The following is a 21,723-nucleotide window of genomic DNA, read 5'->3' on the forward strand; positions in this document are numbered from 1 at the left end:
AACCAAACCAAAAAAATCAACCTACAAATGTTAAGTTTTTAGTTTTCAGATTGGATAAAATGAATGAGGAGACTGAGGCTATAAATATAATCCTGGCCAAATGCCGATAATTTAAACTGTACATTGTGTAGTGGTTACTCTGATTCAAACAACCCATTTAAAACTCCTTAAACAGCACAAGGCAAATTAATTGAAAATAAGAATCCTTTAAAAGCAAAGGATAAATATTGCAGGATCATATTAGTGGTTTATTACAAGGGTTCAAATTATTTGAGTTTGTTTCTTTGATAACAATGCTGACAGGATCTTTAGAGTTTTTGGGATGTTTTTTAAAAACAAGTATCAGGACTTTTATAAACATGGCAGTCATAAATCATACCTACGGGGGAGAATGGCAGGGGGAGAACTTGTGGCAGGTGGAAATAAAGGGGGATAATGATAAGCAGACAAAATTTTGCAAACAAGAAAATAACTACCTTGAAAGAAGAACAGGACTCTCAACATTGACTGCCCATCTCAAAGAAGAAAATCGTGGGTAGGAGGGAAAAAAAACCACCCAAAACAAAAAACCCATCACATTGTCTTGCCTCCAGTCTCTAGGTAGGCTTATTTTGATAACCAAGGAAAATGAGTGTGCAAATGGAATCAGCATGCCTACCTTCCCAAGTGCTATATTTAAGATGCCTCAAGCACAAAAATCATTGAATAGCCATATTCCACTCTGTAATGGCTAATTTGTCAGATTGCTGTTGAAAACACAACTGTAAAATACGATTTTTAAAAATAAGATAAATAAAGACAAATCTGTATCTTGCCCTCTGCATGAGGTAATACAGAACAGTGAACAAGGACTGAGGATGGAATCACACATCAGTCTATTTCATTCTGTCAAATCCTAGTAAATTTCTGTTCTTGTTATTTTCTAAATATGCCTGGATATACCTGAACCTGACCTCCGGTAATTAAGATCACTTTTTGTAAAGTATAAATGAAGCAAGAAGAGGTGTTTATGTAATTTTCAAAAGGTAAGGAAAATCTAATAAATATATTATAAACTCACTTTTGCTTTAGTACTCTGTGATCAATTAATCCTTTTTCTTTTCCAGCTGAACACAGATATTTCTTATGCTCCACAGGACCAGAAGAATTTAACATCTGTCTGTCAGTAGCCCTGAAAGAAAAAAGAATAAAAATCACTCTTGGGTCTTGTGCAGCTTATAGTGAAGAGGAAATTTAGGGCTCTAAAATACCAGTGTCAGGAACAGAAAAGGAGAAAAATTGATCTATCTAATGATAGAGGATTTCAAATCATAGGTAAAATCTAATGATTTTAGCCTCTTAATCAATCTCTCAATTCAATTACCATACTCTGAAAAATTAAAAGGAAAAGTGTAGAAAGTTCAGCCTGTTTATATTCTAATTACTACACAGTTACAAATCCCAAGAAAATCAGCCTCAGTTGCAGAGTAACTTCCATCTTCATAATCTGGCATCTTCTAGTTTCTGGGGAAAACTAACCATTACAGCATGCAAGGGGTGGTCTTAAAGAGCTAATTACACAGCATTTCAATATATTGCTATTTAACTAGGATCTTATAAAGTTGTTTTTTCCAGAGGTTAAGTCAAAAGCTTCAAGCCAGCTTTGTAGTACTCCAGCAACTCTAGAAGATCTCCAAATGCTGTCTGGTATTACAGCCCACTGTTCCTATCTGCTCTAGCTCATCACTAGCAACAAAAATTCTAAATGCCCACTTTACTAAGAGCCAGTCCAAATCACTGCTTTTCATTTAACCTTTGTGTCCACTTCTCTCCCTCTCATATTCCTGTTATGTTATGTTACCTTGTTTTGGTAGATATGTTGTTGGAAGCCCACATCAACAGTTTTATCCTGTAGTGGGGGAAAGGCAGAGCTAAGAGAGGGGACACTGTTATGCTGCCAAGAATTAATGGCAATCATAAAGCACTTACTTTTCCCTAAAGCTCATCTCTTCAGAACATCTGAACTCTAAAGATTCTCTAGAAACTGTTCCAGCCTCAGCTGCACTCAACACACAAAAGATTGTTATTATAAATTACATTAAAATTTCCCACATTTATAAGGGGAGTTCTCCCTTTCCATGAAACAATATATTTCAGCCATGTAGTTAAATGAAACAAACAAAAAACCACCTTAGTATATTGTGGCTCTTAGAAACAATTGATTGTGAAAGTGGAAGGCATCTTAATATTTACCTGGTAATGTAAATATTCTGTGAGCTCCTTATACACACAGAAGAGCAGTTTCTACTGTGTGACTGAGAACACTTCCACTGAACCAGTGACAGACACAAGGTCTAATCCAAATTGCTGGAGATATAAGCCACATTCAGTGTCCTTTCACAAATCTATCACTTCCACACAGAAAGTGTTCACCTCTCACACTCTAAATTCCATATCCAGCCAAGGACTTTGTTTCTGTTTCTGTCAGGGAGGGGAGGTCAGCACAATTCACACACAGAGGATGAGCCAAGGACACCAGGATAAAAAGGTGGCAGCCAGGAATGCACCAAAAAACACTGGGGGTAGCATTTATATGAGAAATACAGCAGGGAAATACTGCTGACAGCTCTTGGAATTTCCACAGTGGCTTCAGCTGACCCAGAAAGAGACTGTGATGATGATGTTTTTTTCCCTGCCCTGAGCAATGCCCTCTCCACCCTGTCACTGGTCCTGGCAGGGTCAGCAATGTCTGGGAACTGGCCTGACTGAGAAATAATTCTGAAAAAAGGATAGTTGCATGGTAGGGGCTTAGGAGTGTGCCAACTCAGTTTTCATAGCTGTTCCCTGGCACCACAGGGGGACCACACACACCCAGCTGTGGATGTTACTAACTGCAAACCTTGTCGTGGTTTCTCTACTCACTGCCATTCAGCCTAACATCACTGAGCAATGGAGGAAATGTGAGCTCACATACATTGTGAACTATCACAACTATGAATTTTATACATCACTAAGAAAAGTACTGCAGGGTTAAGAAAAGAGAGACACAGCTGTCTGCATATAAGGATACAACTTCTAGCTTTGTAACAAAATACTCTTTTCACAATAAGTGATTTTCCATAATTCTATACCCCAAAATTCACAGAATATGCTGACTTTTTACTCATCCTAAAATCCATGACTGAATGCATCTTAAATTTACTTGGATTTTATTCTGTCGTTCTTGCTGACACAAAAAATATTTCAGGAACAGCAGCTCATTTACTCAACTTCCCTGTAAATAGAAGGATACCAACACTTCATTTTCCAGGAAAGAGACTAGGTAGGGAAAGATTTTAATGTAAATTATATTCACTAACATTTGATATTTAAAGTATTTAATTTTTATTTTTCTTTAGAGTCAGCAGAACTTCACAGCAAAGCAGTTGAACTCATGCTACTGCAACTGCATGCTCTTTGTGGGACAGCATGGCTTGACCTGCAAGAGCTGAGAAGCACATGGGAAACAGTCACATCTGAGACACAATCTACCCAAACACCCCTGACAAAGGCAAGGATGAAAACTCAATACCCAAAGCAACATTCTAACTGCCCTAAGCAAAAGGACATGTTTTCTTCTGAACTCCCTGCTGAAATCATGGTATATCCAGCACACTTTGGATGAAGTACAGGACCTATACACAGTATTCTTCAGAGCAGACACCTCTACCCCTATAGAAGGAGCTTGTTATAAATCAAGTAGGCAGGACCTTGGTGCAGAGAACTGAGACTGGCTGTGATTGTGTACTTCAGGCCTGTGATGAATCTTACATGCAGTGACTTGGTCTTCTTCCTGCAATCCCCTTTTCTCCAGTGGTGCAGGAGCATTTACCTAAGGAGTGTCACAAATACTTCCACAAGGACAAGAGGATTTATCTACATGTGCAGTTTAGTTCTCATGAGCTCGAGTTGTTTGGAAGTAATTCAGTTATCACTGTTTATCATGCTTGTGTTTGGGCTGTTAATCACCTCAGAGTGCACTACCTGGACTCCTTTTGGATGAAGGCAAGTGCTCTGCAGTTCTAATCCTCTTGGATTAATCCTACTGTGACTAATGCAGCCTCAGTGATAGAGTCCTTCCCTCTGAAAAAAATGTATTTTGCATCCATGGCAAGCCGTTCTCTATGGCCAGGATTCCTGGGTTTAAAAGGGACCACTTAGAGGTCAGGATTTCTCTCCTCAGCCAAGACATTCAGAAAAACATAACCCTCCAAGACTTACAGATCAGAATGGAGGGAAAAGATGGGAGAATCAACAAACCCCCCCACACAAATACCCCACAAACTCTGCCCCCTCCTCCCTCCCCTAAGAAACCCCAAACAAAGAAAGAAGACCTGCTCAACCAAGAGCCAGAACACAATCATTGAGGACGATCTCCCTAGAAACTGTTTTCTAAAACTCTACCTACTTTCACAATAAATTTCAATAATCCTATTGTGGGATTATTAAATGCTTACATATGGACCAAGAGTTTCCTTTAATAAGCTGACTTTCAATACACCTGTGCCACAAATACTGTCTCTGGCTAAATTGTTATTTTACTCCAAGGCTTGCAAGCATTTAAAAGTAAGTTCTTCAAAAGCTTAATATTGTAAACAGAAAAAATCTTAGCTAAAGTGGAAGTTTGACAGGGCTTCATCTAAATGAAAACTAGGTCCTAGAACTGGCTATAAGGAAGTTTAAATTAATTAATGGCGTGGTTCAGGAATGTCGATGCCCTGTTTAAAACCACAAAGTAAGAATCTAATTTTACATTTCACATTTGTTACAGATACTCAAAATATAAAAACCAAGTACAGCTGAAGAGCTAGTAAATGCCAGTTTTAAAATGCCATGAAAAGAACACAGCTGTACCCAGACTAATATCTGTTCTGCCATGAACAAACTCACCCACTGATTACTTCTGGAAATTGTTGAGAAGCTGTTTCACAACAGTATGTAAGGGATTCCAGCCCACTCTTCTGTTGCTGGTATTTTTTAATCAGGTCCATCAGCACTGCCTGGTGCCCAATCTTCTTCACCAGCTGCTGCACCATACGATCATTAAGAGCCAGAAGAGCTGCTCCACTTACTTCTTCTTCTGCAGAATGAAGGAGACAAAATAATTACTGTAAAATAGCTTTATAGTTACAGTTACTTTTTGTGTGCCTAAAAGCATGATGATGGAAGATGAGTCAAAGGAAAGGATGCTTTGTACTGCTGACAGTCATCTTCAGCTACCACCATCCTTTTCCAAGCACTGCCAGGAGTCCTAATCACTGGCTAGATATCTTCCCCTGACAAAAAGCCAAGTCCAAAATGCACAGAAGCAGTGAGTGACTATTTTAATGCTTCAAATCAGGCCTTGCTTGAACCACAGGAGACTGTTGCTTGCTGATGAAGGAAATCAAGCTTTTTAACAAGAGTACACAAGAAATAGGCTGTTCACATAACAATTTCTTGTGCACTCTTCTGTAGAGTGTTTATGTACTCAGACATAAAACATTTACACACTACATTTGCATTTTTTCAAAAGATTTATGCAACATAAAATAGGCCCTGTCAGGACTTTTAAACTGCCAGCTCTGATTTGAGGTATCTCTATTTTTATACAGACTTAATCTCATCCCCCAGGATATCTCAGACTTTGTAACAAATCTGTGCACTTATGTTGATTTATCAGATCTATGTCAGTTCTCACCCTAATACATTTCTATAGAAGTCTGAGGTTAGCATATACACACATGCCCCAAAACAAGGTAGGCAGTGCCAATTAAATGCATAGCAAGAAATACTAGACAAACACCACCACCACCCCCCTAAACAACAAAAATGCTTACCACGGAATTTAGGAACTAGTTCTCCCAAATTTCTCTGTTTCAACCAGTTGCAGACTTGCTCAACAGACCAACTTTCCATCTTCAGTTGTTGCAATGTTAAATTTCCCCCTGAAATGAAAAGAGGGGATTATTTTTGTGCTGAACTCCAAGCCAGATTCAAACATTTCATAGCAAAAAAATGCACTTAGCAAATGATACATCTACATGCTCTGAATAAAAATAGTGCAAAATAATCCAGCTAATGCCTGTTGTAAGTGGCAGTTTCCTTGGATCCCTTTCCTCACCTCCTCTCCAGTCCCAGGTTTCCCTCTGCTCTGAGGCAGCCTCATTCCTTATAAAACAGACCTGCTCCTGTACCATTAACACCCAGGTTTCCACACAGAGAAGAAAAAAGGTGTGAAATTCACCACCACCATCAGGCTCATCAGGAAATGGCTGACATTTTACAGAAGGGAAAAAAAAAACAAACCACCCCACCATCAGATAGGAGTCTGTCACATCCATGCTTCCAGTCAGTCAAGCACCTTAACCCTCTCTGCACCACCTGGCAGAGCAGGTACCCAGCAAATACTTAACCCTGAATTATCAGCAGCTAGGGACAATAAAGGTGAAAGGGAGGACACTGCTCCTCCTGTTATTTGCTGGTTCCTTTCTCCCGGCTCCAGTGGTACCTGGGAGGATGCAGTGGGTGCCCTGGGAAGGCAGAGTCTCTGGGGCAGCCGGGACGAATCCCTGCACCTTCTGGATGAATCCTGCACACACCGTGTGCCCCCTGCCTGAAGGACTTACTTGGGTGATGAGGGGGTGCAACACATCCCAAAACCAACAGCGACCTCCCCAGAGGAAGATAACTTATAAAGACACAGCTTGTTCCACACTGCAAACTTCTCGGCAGCAGAAACCTCTCTCTGAGGTGAATTTCCTTATTGATGTGTTTTAGCTCTGCTACCAAAAGGAGCACCATGTGCTCCATGACCATGCTTGCAAACCACAGTAAAACAGCAAAACCACAGCAAAACAACATTACTGGAGTCAGATTTCCAGACAAGTATAGGAGTGTCTGGCATTGTTGGTCAAACATTTCCTTCCATACCTTGAGCCCACAGCAAACTCCAGGCTAACCTGAGGATTCATCCTAACAAACCTCATCAGCATCTGTGTTCAAAAGAAAAGGAAAAAGAAAAAACCTCCTTAAATAAAAACATTTCAATTTTCATCCTTCATCACCAGAGACCCTCCAAACGACACACACTTCAGCCTACACTCTCATGCCTGTCGACTTCAGCAACTTAGAAGGGTTAAGTTCAAGACGAATGCCTTTCTGAATTACATGAGTGGATTTAATTTGATATGACAACAGTAGCCATACAACTCCTCCCCCAGGCTAAGCAACAAGAGCAGGGTGTGAAAAGTCATTATTTGTTGAGAACTCTGGTGTAAATTAAAAATCACACCTTTCTGTCACACTTCTTACTTCCTTGCAAAGAGTAGGGCAGAAAAAAAATCTCCAAAAACTTGAAAGATAAAGCCGAGTGCAAAGCAGAAAGATACTTCCCTTATCAACGAAGCAGTGTAAAAGGAGAGGGATACATTAAAACGTCGGAAAGGTCAGTTCTTCATCCTATAAGAAGACTAACACACTAGAACTATTCTTCTACAGTAGACAGGCAGATACCAACACTACAAAAAGTGTCAAGCAAACTCTAGCCATGCACAACAATATGCACATTTAGCCCTGGTTGGCTAATTCTCCAGCAAAATGGCCACTTGCACATGGAAATGTAGGCTGAACACTTTATTGAGGGAAGCGATGACAGTTGAGAGGCTGCTTTTAAAAAACCCTCAGATTATATGCATAAAGGGTCATGAATCACGTATATACTTTGAAATGCTTTTCAAAAGTGATTTCAGTTACTTGAATCTGCTATAGATAAAGCAACCACAAAAAGATCACACCAGTCTTCTAGCAGCATTATGGAGAAAACAAGGACTGAGCATGATGCTGATATTTGTCTTCATTAATGATCCTATTTATTACAGTAGCATCAAAAGACTATCCAACAAAGGGTTGCCTGTGTTTAGTGTGGTGAAATCTGTGAATATTTATATCCCTCAGTCAAGTCTTATAAGTCAGAACAACAAAAACCCAACAACAGTAACATTTTAGAGACAGTAATTTACAGCTTAACTTCAAGTCAAATTCAGAACAGTTCTAAGAGTGAGTGATCTCTATTAGTAATATAGCAAATCACTGGGACCCATTTCTTCATACACCTGGGGTCAGTAACATAATTATGATTTAACTAACCCTGGTTAATAAAATTAAGTGATGAAATTAACGAAAATTACTTTTCCCTAAAATGTGACAGGACAAGCACTTCTATTTACTATAAAATTCTTCAAAACTTAAGGATAAAAATCTGAGGTTTTAATCAGATCAGGCTAAAGACCTATCAGTGGTACAGATTTCAGCTCACGTAGTTGGTTACACAACTTGCTGTTGGTTACACTCTTGCTGTTGCAAGAGATGGGGTTCCTGACCAGCGTGCCTGTGCTGACAGATGCACACTGCACGTGCACCAAATTACCCCACAGCTTGTCCACAGCTGCCATAATCTTGAAGTGACACTTCTAAAATGATACTTGAAGTGATACTTCTAAATGAACAAACCAATATATCAAAACACTTGAAACACAACAAGTGAGTTATTATGTTTACCTCCCTTGTTGACCTATGAGAGAGCCTATGGCACCACATACTACAAATAGCACAACTTCTGACAGGCCTCTATGAGGTTTTCACTGAGGTCAGAGTTATTTAATTTTAGCACATTTTAGTACTAAAGGAATGTGTGAGGCGTGTGATGTGTGCACATCTATACATCACAGCTGTGTGGCACATTTTGTACAGGGCCAGGTCTCAAAGTTACAAGTGTGATGAGTAGGAGTTGGTGCATACCAAAGACGAAACCAAAGTACCCCATGTGCAATTTTATGCTCTCTTAATTTGGGTTCATCTTCAAACGCATTAAAGAGACTTTATTATTTTCTTTCCACTTGCTACCAACCTATTTTTAAAAAAAAATTAAAAATACCTTCAAACAAAAGTACTGAAGACAGAACATGTAATCTCAGATTCTGTGTTGAATTATCATGAAAAGAACATCAGTTCTCCACAAACCTTTTCAATAACATATAAGGAAAGACTCTGAGGCAGCACTTTTGCCACCTTCTCCATCCCTCAAAGAAAAATGCCAACAACATACTGCTGTCATTTATCAGGTGTTTATGCTAGCATAAACCACAGTGCAGAGATACCTGAAAGAAAGGGGAAAAAAATCCAATATCAGTGAAGGAGCAAATCTTCAAATCAACATACCAGTTCTTGTTTCTGTGCTACTGGAGAGGAAAACACTTGCAGCTGCAAGACAAGGAGACATGCAAACATGCAGCAGATGCAAGAGAAACTCTGTATCACCTAGGAGAAAGGCTTTATAAGAATACCTATGAAGAAAACATGTACATCCATTAGTCAGCTGTAGATAAAGAAAACAAGCCAAACCTTTTAAAATTTGATCAGAGCTAAGGGAAGTTTCAAGGGTTCTGAACATGCCCATTCATTGAGCTTATCAAGTAGACAAATCCCTCCACTGCAGGAATTAACTCTGAAGAATATTATAAAAAAAATTCATCTCTTTCATTAATACATGTGCTTCTGATTAAATATACCATTTCTAATATTCAAGTTTTTTCTATATGAACTTTAAAAATATTTTCATCTGTACTATCTGCAGTACTACTGGAAAAGTAAGTTGTCCCACTTCAACAGCAAGATTCAACACAAAAAACGAGTTCTCTCAATTACAGGTGTGCAAGTTATATGAGAATTTGAAAGGAAGAAAGTTAATTTGACTGTGATTTAATAGTAATGTAAATGGGACTACATTCTTGCTATCACTGTAACAGCGCACATAGGATGAAATAATACACTTAGCTGTAAATGTCTGGGTTTTTTGGTTTTTTTTAAAGAAAACCTTCTGGAAATAAAGGTCATGGCCATGTAAAATCAAAGCTTCTTATATTATCCTTTTGTCATGGTGCCCAATGCCAGGCACCCACCAGAGTTGCTCTCTCACCCTTTGCTGCCTCAGCTGGGCAGAGGAGAGGAAAAATCGTTAATGAAGGCTTCATGAGTTGAGATAAGGACCAGGAGAAAAAAAACCTTCAAGGCAAAACAGGCTCAATTTAAGGTTGCAAAGTGAATTTATTATTAACAGAATCAGAGGAGGATAATGGGAAGTAAAACAAGCCTTTAAATACCTTTCTCCACCCAGCCACTTCCTTCTTCCCACCAACAACTCAGGGAGACAGGCACGGGGGTTTTGGTCAGTTCTTCACTGAGATTTTCTTCTGCTGCTCTGGGAGAGGAGTCCTTTCCCTGTGAGAGTGTGGGGTCCCTCCCATGGGAGACAGTTCTCCATGAACTTCTCCTGTTGGTCCACTTCTTGTGAATAACAGCAAAACCACAGCAGGTGCAACATGAACTCCTCTCCATGGGCACACTGTCCTCCCAAAACTGCTCCGGTGTGGGTCTCTCCACAGGGTGCAGTCCTCCAAGGACAGGCTGCTCCAGCCTGGCAGCAGGGCCCTCTCTCTCCACCAGGTCTTCCACTGGATCACAGCCTCCTCCAGGCATCCACCTGCTCTCCCACAGGCTGTGGCTGGATTTCTGCATCCCCTGTGGATCCCCATGGGCTGCAGGGCATAGCTGCTTCACCATGGCCTCACCATGGCCTGCAGAGGAATCTCGGCTCCAGCATCTGGAGCAGCTCCTCCCCCTCCTTCTCCAGCCTTGGTGTTGCCATGTTGTTTCCCTCACACAGTCTCACCTTCTCTTCCCTGACTAGCAGAAACACCTGTGACTTTGTTTTGATTTTCTTCTTAAAAATGTCATCACAGAGGCACTACTGCTATCTCTAATTGGCCCAGCTTAGGCCAGTGGCACATCCATCTCCAGAGCCATCAGGGGCTGGCCCTGCTGGACATGGTGGAAGCTTCCCACAGGAGCCATCTTTGTGGCCCCCCCTGCTACCAAAAACCAGGCTGTGCAAAACCAAACCAGATACACCTTTAAGAAAATTTAATCAAATAAAAACACAATGTTACTAGACAGTGAGAACAGGAAAAATATCAAGTAAAGGTTAAAAGTTTATGAATCACAAAAATGAAATTTCATGTACCAAAAAGAAAGCAATCCAACTGAAGATGTTCAGTGTGACACGGACACTGCTCCGGAAGACTAAAGTAAAAATAATTTCATCTTGCATCACGCTGACTTTTCTCCCCAATGTACAAATTTCTCACCAGAGCCATGAGTACTGTATTGATCACTGCTTGCTGGCTTACCAGGGGACTCGAGCTGTTCTCACTGGGCAGTACAGAGACCTCAGGCACTGTAGCCCTGCTCTACAATTCCCCTCCTAGCCCAAACTTGGCAGTCATAATCCAGCCCTCTCCTCTGCAGCCATTCATGTGCTCATGCAATCAGCTCTGCAGGCTAAACTGAAAATATTACGTTTTGGTGGGTTTTGGATGGATCAGTGTCTTTAACCAGCTCCCTGACCAATTGTGTGAAAATAGATAGTGGAATCCTATCTGTAGATTTATCATGGTGTACACTGATCCTTGTTTCAGTGCATTGGAACAGTGAAGATTTCTGTCTTAATGGAGCATTGGTTTGTAAATTTAGGCCAGAAACCCAAACTGTGAATAGTAACTAGCCCACCTCAAAAAAAAAAATTGAGACATGCACCTATCTCCTTTCCCTCAAATCGTTTTGAATTTTACCAGTTCTGCTTCTTGAAAGGTTACTCTTCAAGTTTTTCTAGTAAATAAGACTACTAAGATGTAGACTACTCAGAAAACCAAGGCTCATCCAGTAATTGCTGAGAAGGATGGATACAAGGTTCTATTATTTGCTTGCTCTGCTCTTGATTTAGAGCCATAAACCAGTTCAGAGAGCTGAAGTCTGTTGTAGTGACCTTACAAAAAATGTTTAATGCTAACTGAAAATAACAACTTACCAAGTCTATTCTGATGGAAAATTCTTGGTGACATTTTATAAGTGGTTCAGCTGGCAGATCCTCAAAGGTGCTAATGTTTGACAAAGCTGCTTTCTGTTGTTCCTGTGGGATGGATACAGAAACCTTTTTGGCCTGGCAACATCTAGAAAGTGATGCATAAGCTTAACTGAATCTGTATAGTTGAGCTGTAACATAAGCTGGGGTTCCCATGTGGATTTGTGGCATTTACATGTTTTTTCCCCATGAGTGATCTACACAGCTCTTACACCTTCAGTACACAAAAGGTGTTATACAATATTACTTGAATTTTGTTCACACATTTTAATTGCTCTTATTATATATTACAACTTGTACTCAAAGTAAGATTTTTCAGCCATATATATTGATGTAAGATTTTGTCAAGCAGTGACTCAATCATACCCAAAGTCAGGACTGTAACCCTTGCTGAGAAGGGTCTTGGCCAGTCTCTGTGAAATATTCCATCATCAGGTACAGCCACATGTCTGAGACAGGCCAACCTCAAAAAGAGCTACAAGCCAGAGATGTTTATCAGGCAGCAAAGAAGCAAGAACCTCAACAAAATTTTTGAATTCTCCTGCCATTGAAACAGTAGGATGAATTAGCAGGATGAATCGGCTAGATAGAGGAGTGAGAGTTACTGGGAAGACATACAAGCAAATGCTGAAATGAGTAAAACACCATTGTTGTTAAACACAGTACAATCAGTTTTGGCCCAGAGGCCACTTCTCAGATGATCACAATGACACTGGGAGCCCTGGAGCTTGCTGCACCCTGTGAATAGTCAGTAGGCTGCTGGCTTCTCAACAGCATTTTGAAAAAGTAAAGTAAGAGAATGTGTTTGAAGCACGGGAACGAGGTCTGACCTGCTCAAGCAAAGACACCTTTGGGTTCTGTTTGGCTTGTGCAGGAGACAAACAGTTGTGGGCTGACTGGGGGAAAGGCCTGAGCAGGACAAGTCATGCACCTCCCAGCAAGAGATAATGACTTTCTTCAAGAATCACTGAGCTGCAGAGCAGAGCACCACTGCTAAGCAGTGCCTGCTGTCATCCAGCACTTCTGAATTGCTGTTCTAGCAGATTGAGAATTGCTGAATCATATGTTGCTAAACACTGACAGTACTCCTCCAGTGTATTCATCACATAAACATGAATATGATGATGAATAATTAAGTTTTAACACATTTCACAATTCACATTTTTTGGTTTGTACTATTCATTAAATAATGACAGCTCCAGTCAGTCACAGATTTTTGTGTTAAGGAATTATGTTGGCGTATGAAGCCAGGTAAGGTGGGTGTAATTGAGCTAGATGGTAAAACCAAAACAGGCTGTCTCATAGGCCTATTTTATACACTAGATGAAATGGTTTAACTAATTTGGCATCCATTGGTTCAGACTCTTTTGAGAGTCACTCAAAGTGTTCAGAGGGATGAACTAGGCAATGTAGTATTAATTAAAAAAATACATCCCCACATGGTAAATGCATTTATGTGGTTTATTGATATTTAGGGCATGTACGGACCCTTTCTTACAACATTACCACACTAAACCAGTCATTTCTGCCCACTGCCTGAGTGCTGCTGTCTCCTCATCACATCCTGATGAAGAAGTCGTGTAACCACTCCACATCTGATACAGAATGTTAGTTGAAACCATGAGTGGAAAGATAATCAATAATGTCTACCTACACAATGGAGATAGGAGACTGGAAAGTTTGAATATCTGTAAACCCCTCTTTTGTTGGGATAACATATAATTATGACATAAGTAAAAGGACTCACAGGCCCACTTCAGAGCACTACTTCCTCCTGCTTTTTGCCTCATTCCAGCTATGCAAATTTATGATGCCATGAGGGAAACACCACTCCAAAGGTCCTGTATGTGTATAAACATTTGTTCTAGTGACAATGGTGTAAGTTTTCTGGTCTAAGGATCTAGCAAGATTGCATCCTTAGATAGTGTACCAATTAGTGGGATTACCTTTTTGTTGACAGGTGTTATTTGTGCTTTTCAGAGCTTCTGGATCATTTATGGGAAGAGGACTCTCCCAGTTTCACTGTGGATCACCTCAGAACCTCTTGGTTAGCACACAAAACACATTAAACGGCTTTTAAATCCCTGCTTCATATTAAGCAGAACAGGGATTTGGGTGTATGCCTTAAACCCTCAGCCTGCCACCTATTACAAAATGGGGTGGGATTGTTGTTTGAAGGGGAGGACATGTCAGTAGTGATATATAAGAAAAGGAGCTCAGCTTAAACACCTTTTCCAGGAGAGGGGCCAGAGTGAGGATCTCAAGGGCAAGTAAACATCTTTGTACAGCTTGAAGATATTGTGTATCAAAACAACCACATCATGGTTGCGCTGCACTTCGAATAGTGCATTAATTTCCAAAAGTACTAGAAGAAATCAGCTTTGTGATTCAGTCTAAGCAATAGAATATTATAGTTACAATATATGTGGGAAAATGTATGAGTTTGCTAATTTAGCTTTGTTTCACTCATTCTGTGGCTTCTAAACCTACGCGTTTTATAAATAAATCTTTTCTGACTGTAGGTCTTGTTTACATTGCAGGCAGTCAGCCTGAAGCAATACAACACCAAAAGAGGTGAGAAATCCTTCTGCATGTGTCTAAGGTAGAGTGCTGTTATTTCACTGTTAAAAGACCAATAATTTTAAGCAAATGCATGCCCCAAACAGCCATATACATTGTATGTTATTTGTATTTACTCATACAGTGGCTGAACATGAAAACATACCTTGGTATACATGGCTCATCAGTCAGGGTGTGGCAGAGTTGTAGAGACAAGACTCAGTGAGGCGTGAGAAGTATGACACTGATTATGTGGAAGATTATAATAAGATTTATTGCTCCTACAGTAGCTAAATATTGCCAAAGCAGTGTACATAATACAAGCAGGTATAAAGTGTTATAATAGAAATATGTTCAGCTGGAAGCACACAGGGTTACAAGCTTCGGCCTTACAGAATGCACAACTGCAAAGCATCCAAGTACCTGTGTAGCTACTTTAGGATTTTATCTCTGCACATGACTTAGTGCTTTTAATCACTTGGCAAGAGTTTGGCTTAAAATAGCTATTGAACTAGTGACCAACACAAATGAGGATGTAGACAAACAGCCATTTTGGAAATAGCTGTCCTGATTTGAAGCATGACTTCCAGGTACTTATTGTTTCTCTTCTGGACAGCTGTCAAGCCTCAGCTGTTTGGGTACTCCTGTAGACCAGTTTAGCTACACAGGAGGCAATCACGGGCACTGAAGGCAGGACACCTTCAATCACCCTGGCTGTTTTTCACAATGAGCCTGATTGACACTTCAGATGCTGAGAGAGTCTTTGTCATTGCTAGAGATGCATTAATCTCTGTATTTGCAGCAGTTCTTACAAATCATATTGCCTAGTAATGTCTGGTAAGGGCTGAATGAGGGAAAGTAGGTTTTCCTGCAGGTTAGACTTGCCTCTGGAATTCTCCAGATATTTCATTTCACTCATGTCTTATTGATCCCAGAGTCCTGGACAATGGATAATACTGTGGTTTCTCTGTTCTTCTGAGGGTGATATTGCTGCTGCTGCTGCTGTTCACTCATGGTCAGTCCTCTGAAAACAGGGTGTTCATCAAATCCAAATTAAGTCAGAACAGATTAAGTCTACAGGCTTGGCATGAATCTCATGGGGCTCCATTTATGTTTACAGTGGAAATATCTGGGACAGTCACTTAGGCAGTCAGTGCTTCAGCCACATCTTACTGCTGCTTGGCAACTTGTTACTCCCTTGCCTCAAACAGTCAGTGGAAGATAATGTATTCATGGCCACTTCAATATAAATTCAGGGCTGAAATCCTCCTACAGCATTTGCCTTATGTTGTCAGACTCCAGTGAGCAGACAGGTTTCCTTACCATTTTGATGTGGATGAGATAGTCTTTAGCAATAGGTAAGGAGGAAAGCAGCATTACTAGGCAAATTGAATTATTTCAGTCTCTGATATTTGGAATTTCTTACACTACACTTGCAAATCTTGTCTTCCTTATAAGTGCAGCCAGATGTTTCTTTTTCCCATCTTCTTGGGAAATTAGAATCTCTAATAGCACCCTCAAAATCTCTAGTTGTCCTCCTGTCACAGCATGAGGTCTGGGCTGCTGCAGTGCTGAATCTCAGATGTCCCATCAGAGCTTGTGCCGGTCCAGTACCATGCAAAGCTGTTTCTAGAGCACAGCACATGACAAATCTGGGGTTTTTTCCCACTGAAAAATCTGACCACCTAAGGATTGCTTTGTCCTTCATGTTACCCTGTCCTACATCACCTTAGGGTTGTTTGTGATCTTAATTGCCAGACATACACAGATATCAGGATTAGATGGCTGACTGTATCTTTAGTCTTAGAGCTTATGAAGTATCTAAAACTCAGCTGTATCTTAAAGGGCTAAAAATAATCAGTGTGGACTGTTATTACATGTATAACTAAAATTTTAATCAAGGCAGTCAAAGGATAGCATAGTGATTACTAAATTAAGTTTCAAATGCTACCATAGAACAATACTTCTATCACTCTTATTCTATCATTTTAGGAAATGTTTGTAGAAATACATATTATCACATCACATTATATATTACTGTCAATTTTGTTTCAAAGTTGTCTGCAAATCTAATTTTACTGAGAGGAAATGATGAACTGTATTTCCAGTTTTGACTCTCAGGATCTCTTGACAATAAAGTCTTGTCACCAAATTGTTCCAAAGAGATCAGCAGTTTTTCACCAGTACCTCAATAACACATCCTTGCTAGGATAGTGAATTAAGAAAGAAGCCACAGCTGCATTACTTTAAAATACTGAGCTATGAACTGGGTTAGATTAAGACCTGTTTCACAACCACCTCATCCTTCTTTGTGGAACAGACAGCAAATTTCAGAAAACAGACTCCTGAATATACCTCCAGCTGCCTGTGTTTGTGTGTGCAATGCTGTTATATCATCTTACTTGCAGTAGGAGTTTTTGGAAATAACTGGCTATTGTTCCCCACTTGGAAGGATAAAGGAAAAACAATTGTATTGTTGGTTTTGATTAAATCAAAGAGTGACAAAACTTTATAGAATTTTGGCACAGTTAAAAGTATCATAGAGCACTGTTGGAGCTAACAGCCTTATTCAACATAAACAAGTGGTAACAAAACAGGGATTTTACTGCAGCTTTTATTGACAATGAATTCTTCCTAGTTATTTTCCTCCAGTTCTGATATTGTATGAAGGATGCCCTTTTGTCTTTTAAAAGAGTCAACAATAATAAAATGTTGGGTTTCATGGACTTACAAGCAGAAAAATAAACTATATTCTTGTGCTTGTCTGGAGTATCCTTTCCCTCAGAAAACCAGGCCTTATTTTATAAATATTGTTCAAAATACAATGTGTAATTGCTCTGCTGACATTTCCCATGTCACTGACAATTAGCAAAACTATTTAATGTTCGGCTCTTTTTGAAGCAAGGGAGCAAAGACCTAGAAGCATTTTGCTAGCCACTGTACTGCATGTAATTGATAGTTTGTACTTAATGAAGTGCTGCAGTCAGAAGCTACTTTGGATTACACCTGAGGCTTTGGACTCTGGTGTGACAACACTGAAGTAAACCTCTGTAGTCTCTGTGGCACAGATAAAAACTTTGTCCATGTTGCTGTGTTCAGCAAATCCCTGTGACTGTCAGTTCAGTGTGTAACACCTTCAAGAGGTGGTGGATTGATTTACCTTGCCAAAAAATCATGACAGTTGATAACAGCATTTCAGTGGGAATATATATTCTCCCTTACTTTTATTGAAAACTTCAACCCACGCTAAAATAATTTGCATCAGAATGAATCAAATATTTCAGTGGCATAAACAGTGTTTGGTGCCCTGATAATTACAGTACTGGTAAAGAAAGAGAGATCAAACTTCTCAAGAAAATACTAATATTTAAATATTTAAATATTCCCAGAGCAGATCTGTGTTTCTCCATTAAAAAGAACATGAGCTGTTGCTTGAAAGAATGGAGAGAAGTTCTATAGTTTCATCAGCAGTGATAACTAAAGCTATAGTTTTACTTACACTCATTCTTAGCATAGATGGGGGTCATGGAAACTGGTCCAGAAGACCAGTAGAAGTAAATGTTAACTAAGCCACATGTTAACTGCTAAAGCTCTGATGCAGGACACTTACCAGGCATCCCCTCAATGACTGGCATTTTCCTACTTACACGCAAAGTGATGCATTAATTTGTTTTGCTATAATCTCAGTGGGCTCTCTTATTAATTAATTTATTTATATGCATACTAAGACATCAACTGCAGTCAAAACAATTTATTATTAGCACAGACTTCCTAATGCTCCTGGGGTTTTGAAGCCTCAAGTTACTAGTTTTAGCAGAAAACATGATTCACCTCTAATCCAAGGATGTCATATTTAATTAACTTTGCACAAAACTTTTCCAGTAATTCTATGTCTGGAAAAAATGTACATGTATGATGTCTACCCCTAACTATTCTGTATGTTATAGTCAGCAGTGAGATTATGTTTATTTCGGGTTAAAAAGAAAAAAAACCGAATTTTGCAAAATCCTGGAGTTCATTTCAGAAAATAGACTTGGATCATAGTCACAGCATTCTGGGTTGGAAGGGACACACAAGGGTCATCAAGTCCAAATACTGACTCCAAACAGGACAACCTAAATGTTAAACCGGTGCTGTACAAACAGTTTTGGAGACCAAAATCTTGAGGCCAAAATAATTTCCCTGGAGGCTTATTTTAGTGCTTACAAAGAAGACATTAAAATAAGATGATCTGAAATTTGACACAATGGTAGTCTTGGTATTTAAGACCAGCCTTTTCTGTCTCAATAATAAAATGTTTTAAATTTATGAACTGCCTAAACTGCTTCTTAAAAAAATATTAATTTAGAATTAATTTAGAATTAATTACTACACTTAAAGGAAAAATAATCAGATAATAAGTTGTTTTAAGCCTTGACATTTCAGTTTGTATGTAGTGTACTCTTTCAATCCAAACCCAGCTGATATTTACCTACTTCCAGGGTAGGTAAATAAAAAGCACCTACATTCTTTCCTTTATCTTTGTAAAAAACTTTATTTTGCCAGTGGCAACCATACCTAGGTCACTTTTACATCACTTGATTCCAAAGAGGTTTCTGAATTTACCTCTAGTCTTCTAAGCTTTATGGTCAGGTTTTGCTGTCTGCATTTATTATAAAACTCTTGTTCAAATTCTCAAAAATTATTACAAAAAAGCATCCAGTCTTGTATCATGGAAGCAATTTTTGCTGTTTAACATTATTGGTTTACTACCTATTTTGGAAAAATAGATAAGGAAAGATCATTAGAGTCTGAGAATTTGGTTTTCTTTTTTAAAACTAGCTTTCATGGTTTACGTGTGTTTTAACCCACAGAGTTAAATTGGCAGAGCAGAAGTTAGTGATATGTACTTTTGATCTCATTGTGAACAATCAAATTTACCACTGGATATGTCAAGATGCTAACCCTGATGCAGGGGAGGGAAGACCATGACAGTCTGGGATTAGATCAGTTTAAATGGATCTGGAAATCTCCTTGCTTGCACCGAGTGCTGGTTCTGCTGCTGTGTATGACCTACTTCTGATCACCTGGCAAGAAAGTACAGACCTTGGTGAGCTTTGTCTGAGGGAATGCAGATTCCACAGCCCATCAAGTTCAGACACACTCATGTTCCTTTGCAGTGCCCGCTGTTTTGGTGGGCTGGCACCCTGGCATGACTGGCTGGGTGGTTCACTCATGTGGCCTCTACACTGCTGGGCCCAGCTAGATACCATCCCCCAATGGAAACCTTTCTCTGCAGCTGAAAGCACTCTAAACTTAATAGAAACATAAAATCATAGAATGATTTGGGTTGAAAGAGGCCTTAAAGTTTATCTAGCTTCAAGCCCCTGACATTTTCAGGGACACCTTCCAGCAGGCCAGGCTACTCACCCTCAAAATGTGTTTAACACAGAGCAGTAACCCACTTGTATCCTTGTCTTTTGGGAAGAGGTGAGGGTTTTTCTTTTTGAAAAATCTTCTTAGCAATGGTCTTTACAAAGCTCTCAAAACAGTGTTTGCCTTGCAAAGTCACGTCTGCCCTGCAATGTGGGACTATTGGAAAAAATTCAGCACAGTGTCCTAAGAGCAAAGAGATAAAAAGTAGCACCTAGCTCTTTGTTTATTATTATTACATGGATTTATTTGTGTGACATTCCTGCCTGTGGTTTGGAAAAGGGTACTGAAATACTGCAGTATGGAGATGATCCCAGCATCAGAATGGAGACTGGTAACACCCACCTAAAAATCAGTCCCCTTGTCATAAAAAACTCTCTAAGAATACAGACAAGACTTCATCTGTCAGATTTCTGAATGATTCTCCTGTTTTGGGATGGGAATCTGGTCAGCTTTGGGTTTTGGTATAAATATTTTGTTTAACTTTCTCAATAGACACTGAGTCTTCTTCAACCTTATCTAGAATATCGCTTATGTCATGGAGGGATCATTCATGCCCATGCATTTGAAGATTTTCTGTATTTAACCAGACACTAAACAAAATCCATTTCCTTCTTCTTCTGCACTAAGTCTTGCTTGTGGGAGCTGGATGTATGGCTGCTCTGCATTCACAAGAGTGGCCTGTTTTTCCTATCTGCCCTGTGTACAGTGCAGGCTTTAAATTATGATCATTATTATATTTAGAAAAATATAAAAACTTGATCCATGTTCTTTTAAAAGTGCATAGAAATTTATAGAGTATCTTGTAGTACAGTGAGGGGTCTTTTGGGTTTCCTAGCACAAAAGCTTTGTGTTTCAGCAGGACAACGGGATGGCTTTCTGTCTGTGTGTGTGTGGAGGGGGGTGTCTCTCATACAAAACCCAGCCATTCCAGCTGGTGTTCTGCTTATTGAATGCCTAAGCATGCACAAGTAACAAGGCACTGAAAAGGTGTCAGGCTTAGGTCACCACACCTTCTAATTTAAAAAGTTGTTGTAACTCTGTTCATGTCGATGTAAATTTTGTGCATGCCTGCAGGGGGTACAAAATGCAACTTTTATGCGTGAAAGCACTCTGTTACAGTTCCAGCATTAGAATCACTGTTTTCCATTTCAGAATCGGTAGTTCTGGCCTTTCAAACACAAGGAATGCAAAATGGGAGCATTTTAGTGAATGATGTCAGTGTGTACCTTGCTGTGCTCCATTTAGAACTTTTGAAATAGGCATTTGTTCATCAGTGATATCTCTTCCCACAAAAGCTATAAAACTGTGGCTGCCAAATCCTTCTCCCTCCCACCTTACTGCCTGTCTTTTGTGATGATAACAACTCTTATTAGGCATCTGGCAAATAACAGGAGTAGAGTGTAAAAAGAGGAATACTTAGCGACCTACTGAAAGACTACATAGCACAGAAGTATCTGTGGATTCTCAGGTTTGAGAAGAGCATCAGGACCATGTTGCTGGCAGCCCACAATGTTCAAGGAGACTGGACAGGAAAGTTCACAGCTAAGGAATGAAGAAATATGATGTTGTGGAAAGTGTGAATAGTCTGAGAACATCCTGGAAAGCATATAATCCTCTTCCTCTGAAACTGCTCCCCTGCCTTATGTGGCTTCATCTGATGCGGCACTGAACATCTCTTACTCATGTAAGTTTTGGTAACCACAGATCCTCCTACCCAGAATTTTCACTTAGATAAGTGAAACATTATGCCACATTCTGAGCTGCTGCACCAACAC

At 39.7% G+C, this 21,723-nt stretch overlaps 2 protein-coding genes across 3 annotated transcripts in view; both read right to left on the reverse strand.

Annotated features, from left to right (window-relative positions):
- The window catches only part of SAMD3 (sterile alpha motif domain containing 3), a 35,317-nt gene extending 29,175 nt beyond the window's left edge, over positions 1–6,142 (reverse strand). The window contains exons 1-4 of one of the 2 annotated variants that reach the window (XM_023924096.2): positions 6,122–6,142; positions 5,838–5,945; positions 4,909–5,098; positions 1,061–1,171 (exon numbers count right to left, since the gene is read on the reverse strand). In XM_023924096.2, coding sequence (XP_023779864.1) covers positions 1,061–1,171; positions 4,909–5,098; positions 5,838–5,916 — 380 coding nt within the window. In that variant the 5' untranslated portion in view covers positions 5,917–5,945; positions 6,122–6,142. Of the gene's footprint in view, positions 1–1,060; positions 1,172–2,232; positions 2,398–4,908; positions 5,099–5,837; positions 5,946–6,121 lie in introns of those variants that run through there. The other variant, XM_086877053.1, reaches the window with a different exon arrangement.
- Positions 6,143–6,930: 788 nt separating this feature from the next.
- Positions 6,931–10,930, reverse strand: LOC147654817 (uncharacterized). The gene is made up of 2 exons (XM_086877054.1): positions 10,158–10,930; positions 6,931–9,155 (listed from the first exon to the last, which is right to left on the reverse strand). The coding sequence occupies exons 1-2, from the start codon at positions 10,615–10,617 to the stop codon at positions 9,124–9,126; spliced, it is 492 nt and encodes a 163-aa protein (XP_086733180.1). The 5' UTR covers positions 10,618–10,930; the 3' UTR covers positions 6,931–9,123.
- Between the last annotated feature and the right edge of the window lie 10,793 nt (positions 10,931–21,723).

Source organism: Cyanistes caeruleus, chromosome 2 (assembly GCF_971803275.1).
Source record: "Cyanistes caeruleus chromosome 2, bCyaCae1.hap1.1, whole genome shotgun sequence".
NCBI classification, from domain to species: Eukaryota; Metazoa; Chordata; class Aves; order Passeriformes; family Paridae; genus Cyanistes; species Cyanistes caeruleus.